Consider the following 6,832-nt stretch of genomic DNA (forward strand, 5'->3'; position numbering starts at 1 on the left):
ATGTGCGAACGGACATGATACGATGTAGCGTATCATGTCTGCTGCACATCGATAAATGTCGACAGCATATGCTGTCAGCATTTATCATTGCATCAGCAGTTCTTGTGAACTGCTGGTGCAATGCCTCCCCCTGTAGATTTGCGGACAATCGGCCGCTAGCAGGGGGTGTCAATCAACCTGATCGTATTCGATCGGGTTGATTTCTGTCCGCCACCTCAGAGCAGGCGGACAAGTTATGGAGCAGCGGTCTTTAGACCGCTGCTTCATAACTTCTGTTTCCATCGAGCCTGAAGGCTTGTCGGAAATATGGGCCGTAAAGCTCCATACGGAGCTTGATAAATTGACCCCTTAGGCTGCAAATCCTGGCATAAAGTAATCCTCAGATTTGACATTCTATAATTTATCATTGATGTTTAATATATTGCACCATTTTATCATATATCAACTTATGTGAAATTTCACATATCGATATATGAGGTGTAGATATTGGCGCTAGCCATTCCATTATTTGCCAAACCTTGGTCTTCTATTTCAATGGACTCTATAGAAGGTCTTTATACATATTGAGTTTATGGCACTATCATTATGTCAACCATCTCTGTGAAATAGTTACTTTTCATTCTAGTGGTCAATCTGTTATCTCAGCTATGTCTTCTACATTGAGTATTGTGCCAGTTGTGTGACTTCATGGGATTTCATAAATGATTGTTTATGACAGACACACCAATAAACATGTTCTTGCAGTAAATAATGAAATGCTGCTACCAGCAGTATGTAAAATGGGAGCTAGTGTTATCATCGCGCCTGATCCTGCACTTTGGCAGGCCCCACAGTGCCAAGAGGTAAGTTTATGAGAATGAGCAATGCACATCCTGTATTTAGTTTATGAAGAATCAGGGGGTGTAATATTTAGTGTTATTCTTTATATAGGTAAGACTGAATGTTTGGATAGGGGTGGCTCATACAGGGGGCGGGGCATACAGGGAGAGTGGAATAAGAGCAAAAGGACTCCACAAATTTGTCTTGCCCAGAGCCCTGCAAATTCTAAGCGTGGTCCTGGTTACCATGACAACTGATGCTCATCAGTTAGTAATGCTATGTCGCGTTGAAATACATTTAAAATTAATACAATTAAAAGGAATAGTCAACACCAGAATGTTTGTTGTTTAAAAGATAGATAATCCCTTTATTACCCATTCCCCAATTTTGCATAAGCAACACAGTTAAAATAATACATGTTTTACCTCTGTAATGACCTTGTATCTAAGCCTCTGCAGACTGCCCCCTTATTTCAGTTCTTTTGACAGACTTGCATTTTAGCCAATCAGTGTACCCCGTCTCTGAACTGGTGTAAAGAATCATTGCATTGCAACAATTTAGCGCCAGTGTGTAACTAATAGACACACGGCTAGATTTAGAGTTTTGCGGCCAAAGGGGTGCGTTAGCTACGCGTGTTTTTTCCCCCCCGCACCTTTTAAACAACGCTGGTATTTAGAGTTCACTGAAGGGCTGCGTTATGCTCCAAAAAGGGAGCATACAGGCATATTTACCGCCACTTCAACTCTCAATACCAGCGTTGCTTACGGACGCGGCCAGCTTCAAAAACGTGCTCGTGCACGATTCCCCCATAGGAAACAATGGGGCAGTTTGAGCTGGAAAAAAACACCTGCAAAAAAGCAGCGTTCAGCTCCTAACGCAGCCCCATTGTTTCCTATGGGGAAACACTTCCTAAGTCTGCACTTAACACCCTAACATGTACCCCGAGTCTAAACACCCCTAACCTTACACTTATTAACCCCTAATCTGCCGCCCCCGCTATCGCTGACCCCTGCATTATATTATTAACCCCTAATCTGCCGCTCCGTACACCGCCGCAGCCTACATTATACCTATGTACCCCTAATCTGCTGCCCCTAACATCGCCGACCCCTATATTATATTTATTAACCCCTAATCTGCCCCCCCCCAATGTTGCCGCTACCTTACCTACACTTATTAACCCCTAATCTGCCGACCGGACCTCACCGCTACTATAATAAATGTATTAACCCCTAAAGCTAAGTCTTACCCTAACCCTAACACCCCCCTAAGTTAAATATAATTTAAATCTAACGAAATAAAATAAATCTTATTAAATAAATTAATCCTATTTAAAGCTAAATACTTACCTGTAAAATAAACCCTAATATAGCTACAATATAACAAATAATTATATTGTAGCTATTTTAGGATTTATATTTATTTTACAGGCAACTTTGTATTTATTTTAACCAGGTACAATAGCTATTAAATAGTTAATAACTATATAATAGCTACTTAGTTAAAATAATTACAAAATGACCTGTAAAATAAATCCTAACCTAAGTTACAATTAAACCTAACACTACACTTTCAATAAATAAATTAAATAAGCTACCTACAATTATCTACAATTAAATCAACTAAACTAAATTACAAAAAAAACAAAACACTAAATTACAAAAAAAACAAAACACTAAATTACAAAAAATAAAAAAAGATTACAAGAATTTTAAACTAATTACACCTACTCTAAGCCCCCTAAAAAAATAACAAAGCCCCCCAAAGTAAAAAAATGCCCTACCCTATTCTAAAATAAAACGTTTACAGCTCTTTTACCTTACCAGCCCTTAAAAGGGCCTTTTGCGGGGCATGCCCCAAAGAAATCAGCTCTTCTGCATTTAAAAAAACATACAATACCCCCCCAACATTACAACCCACCACCCACATACCCCTAATCTAACCCAAACCCCCCTTAAAGAACCTAACACTAAGCCCCTGAAGATCTCCCTACCTTGTCTTCACCACGCTGGGTATCACCGATCCGTCCAGAAGAGGATCCGAAGTCTTCATCCTATCCGGCAAGAAGAGGTCCTCCAGAGGGTCCGAAGTCTTCATCCTATCCAGCAAGAAGAGGACATCCGGACCGGTAGACATCTTCATCCATGCTGCATCTTCTATCTTCATCCATCTGGCGCGGAGCGGGACCATCTTGAAGCAGCCGACGCAGATCCATCCTCTTCTTCCGGCGACTCCCGACGAATGAAGGTTCCTTTAAGGGACACCATCCAAGATGGCGTCCCTCGAATTCCGATTGGCTCATAGGATTCTATCAGCCAATCGGAATTAAGGTAGGAAAAATCTAATTGGCTGATTAAATCAGCCAATCAGATTGAAGTTCAATCAGATTGGCTGATCCAATCAGCCAATCAGATTGAGCTTGCATTCTATTGGCTGATCGGAACAGCCAATAGAATGCGAGCTCAATCTGATTGGCTGATTGGATCAGCCAATCCGATTGAACTTCAATCTGATTGGCTGATTCAATCAGCCAATCAGATTTTTCCTACCTTAATTCCGATTTGCTGATCCTATCAGCCAATCGGAATTCGAGGGACGCCATCTTGGATGACATCCCTTAAAGGAACCTTCATTCGTCGGGAGACGCCGGAAGAAGAGGATGGATCCGCGTCGGCTGCTTCAAGATGGTCCCGCTCCGCGCCGGATGGATGAAGATAGAAGACGCCGCCTGGATGAAGATGTCTACCGGTCCGGATGTCCTCTTCTTGCCGGATAGGATGAAGACTTCAGACCCTCTGGAGGACCTCTTCTTGCCGGATAGGATGAAGACTTCGGACCCTCTTCTGGACGGATCGGTGATACCCGGCGTGGTGAAGACAAGGTAGGGAGATCTTCAGGGGCTTAGTGTTAGGTTTTTTAAGGGGGGTTTGGGTTAGATTAGGGGTATGTGGGTGGTGGGTTGTAATGTTGGGCGGGGGGGTATTGTATGTTTTTTTAAATGCAAAAGAGCTGATTTCTTTGGGGCATGCCCCGCAAAAGGCCCTTTTAAGGGCTGGTAAGGTAAAAGAGCTGAAAACTTTTTATTTTAGAATAGGGTAGGGCATTTTTTTATTTTGGGGGGCTTTGTTATTTTTTTAGGGGGCTTAGAGTAGGTGTAATTAGTTTAAAATTCTTGTAATCTTTTTTTATTTTTTGTAATTTAGTGGGGGTTTTTTTTGTAATTTAGTTTAGTTGATTTAATTGTAGATAATTGTAGGTAGTTTATTTAATTTATTTATTGATAGTGTAGTGTTAGGTTTAATTGTAACTTAGGTTAGGATTTATTTTACAGGTAATTTTATAATTATTTTAACTAGGTAGCTATTAAATAGTTATTAACTATTTAATAGCTATTGTACCTGGTTAAAATAAATACAAAGTTGCCTGTAAAATAAATATAAATCCTAAAATAGCTACAATATAATTATTCGTTATATTGTAGCTATATTAGGGTTTATTTTACAGGTAAGTATTTAGCTTTAAAAAGGATTAATTTATTTAATAAGATTTATTTTATTTCGTTAGATTTAAATTATATTTAACTTAGGGGGGTGTTAGGGTTAAGGGTTAGACTTAGCTTTAGGGGTTAATAACTTTATTAGAGTAGCGGTGAGGTCCGGTCGGCAGATTAGGGGTACATAGGGATAATGTAGGTTGCGGCGGTGTGCGGTCGGCAGATTAGGGGTTAAAAAATGTATTTATATTGGCGGCGATGTGGGGGGACCTCGGTTTAGGGGTACATAGGTAGTTTATGGGTGTTAGTGTACTTTAGAGCACAGTAGTTAAGAGCTTTATGAACCAGCGTTAGCCCAGAAAGCTCTTAACTCCTGACATTTTTCTGCGGCTGGAGTCTTGTCGGTAGAGGGTCTAATGCTCACTTCAGCCAAGACTCTAAATACCAGCGTTAGAAAGATCCCATTGAAAAGATAGGATACGCAATTGGCATAGGGGGATCTGCGGTATGGAAAAGTCGCGGCTGGAAATTGAGCGTTAGACCCTTTCCTGACTGACTCTAAATACCAGCGGGCAGCCAAAACCAGCGTTAGGACCCCTTAACGCTGGTTTGGACGGCTAACGCAGAACTCTAAATCTAGGCGACAGTTTTGTAATACAGTTAACTACTAGTTTAGAGTTTCATAAACGTTAATTACAATTGCTGTTAAATATGCACTCTCATTATTATCATATTAATGGCAAGGTTGTTTTGTCTTTACAGTTCACTGTAATCTAGACAAATGAGAACAGTCATGCAATGATAGAGTGGAATATTTCACAAGTAAAAATACTGTATAATACCTTTTTCTAGGTCCCTCATTCTGTATGCAGTGAGAAATGTCTGATGGGTTTTAGGAAGGCAGTTATAAAAGGAGTGCCTGCCTGCTGCTTTAATTGTGTCCCATGTGCCCAAGGAGAAATTGCCAATCAAACAGGTGAGTGTTTTGCAATATAGCTAATCAAAATATATAACCCATGAGTAGACTAATACTATTACATGTTTTTCCTTTACATGTCACCTTATTAGACTCAGGAGAATGCTACAAGTGTCCATGGAATTCCTGGCCTAGCTACCAAAAAGACAAATGCCTTCCAAAATCCATTGAATTCCTATCTTATGAAGAACCATTGGGGACTGCTCTGGCTGGCATAAGCGTAACATCTTCCATAATTCCTGTAGCTGTTCTAGCACTACTGATCCACTACAAGACCACACCTATTGTTCGTGCAAACAATTATATCCTAAGTTGTCTTCTTCTAGTCTCATTGACACTTTGCTTCCTGTGCTCATTGTTTTTCATTGGCTATCCCAACCCTGAGAAATGTCTCCTGCGCCAAATGGCATTTGGTGTAGCCTTTGCCTTCTGTGTCTCATGTATCTTGGCAAAAACCATCATGGTAGTGATTGCTTTTAAGGCTACTAAACCACACAGTGTCTTGAAGAGGTGGACCAGTCCAAGGTTTTCATACTCAATTATTGGGTTGAGCACTGTGCTACAGTTTGTGATGTGTATTATATGGCTAGCTCTCTATCCTCCCTTTCCTTTCTACAATTCAAAGACTGAATCTTCAGTTATTATACTTGAATGCAATGAAGGCTCTTCCATGGCTTTCTGGTGCATTTTAGGATATTTGAGCTTCCTGGCTACTATAAGCTTTTTAGTTGCTTTCATTTCTAGAAAGCTTCCAGGCAGCTTCAATGAAGCTAAATTCATTACATTCAGCATGTTGGCCTTCCTCACAGTTTGGGGATCTTTTATTCCAGCATACCTTAGTGCCACTGGAAAATATATGGTTGCCATGGAGGTCTTTGCTATTTTGTCCTCTAGCTGGGCCATGCTTTCTTGTATGTTTGCTTCTAAGTGTTATATTATTTTATTCCAACCCAAAATGAATTCAAGACAACATCTTATGGGGAGGACAAAAGTTCAGACAATACAAAAATAATATTTACTTTTGTTTCCATATCTGATTAACCTCAAGACATGGCTGTCTTATGAGGTTTTTGTGGGAATAATTTAATTAAAATGATCTTAAACTAAACTAGGTCTATGGTCATTCGTAGCTTTAAGATTTACTAGATTAAAATTTGTAGCACTCAAGATGAAAGTTGTTTCCTTTTGAAAGACACATTGTGGTAGATTTATTAAATGTCGGGTGGACATGATCCGCTGTGGTGAGTCAAGTCTGCTAGATATCGCTAAATGCAGACAGCATACGCTGTGGGCATTTAACATTGCACAAGCATTTCTGGTGAAATTATTGTGCAATTCTGCCCCCTGTACACTCGCGACCAATTGGCCACTAGCAGGGGGTGTCAATCATCCCAATCATATCCGATCGGGATGATTGCTGTCCGCCATCTCAGAGGGGGCGTATGAATTAAGGAGCAGTGGTTTTATGACCGCTGCTTCTTAACTTAAGTTTCCGGCGAGCGATTTTAAGCAGAAATATCTCAATGTCTTTATTATATACATAT

The 6,832-nt window shown here is 40.2% G+C and overlaps 1 protein-coding gene across 1 annotated transcript in view; it reads left to right on the forward strand.

Annotated features, from left to right (window-relative positions):
- The window catches only part of LOC128664683 (extracellular calcium-sensing receptor-like), a 90,339-nt gene extending 84,039 nt beyond the window's left edge, over positions 1-6,300 (forward strand). Inside the window, exons 5-6 of the mRNA XM_053719492.1 lie at positions 5,165-5,288; positions 5,381-6,300. Coding sequence (XP_053575467.1) covers positions 5,165-5,288; positions 5,381-6,300 — 1,044 coding nt within the window. The remainder of the gene's footprint in view (positions 1-5,164; positions 5,289-5,380) is intronic.
- The last annotated feature ends 532 nt before the right edge of the window (positions 6,301-6,832 follow it).

Source organism: Bombina bombina, chromosome 6 (genome assembly GCF_027579735.1).
Source record: "Bombina bombina isolate aBomBom1 chromosome 6, aBomBom1.pri, whole genome shotgun sequence".
Lineage (NCBI taxonomy): Eukaryota > Metazoa > Chordata > Amphibia > Anura > Bombinatoridae > Bombina > Bombina bombina.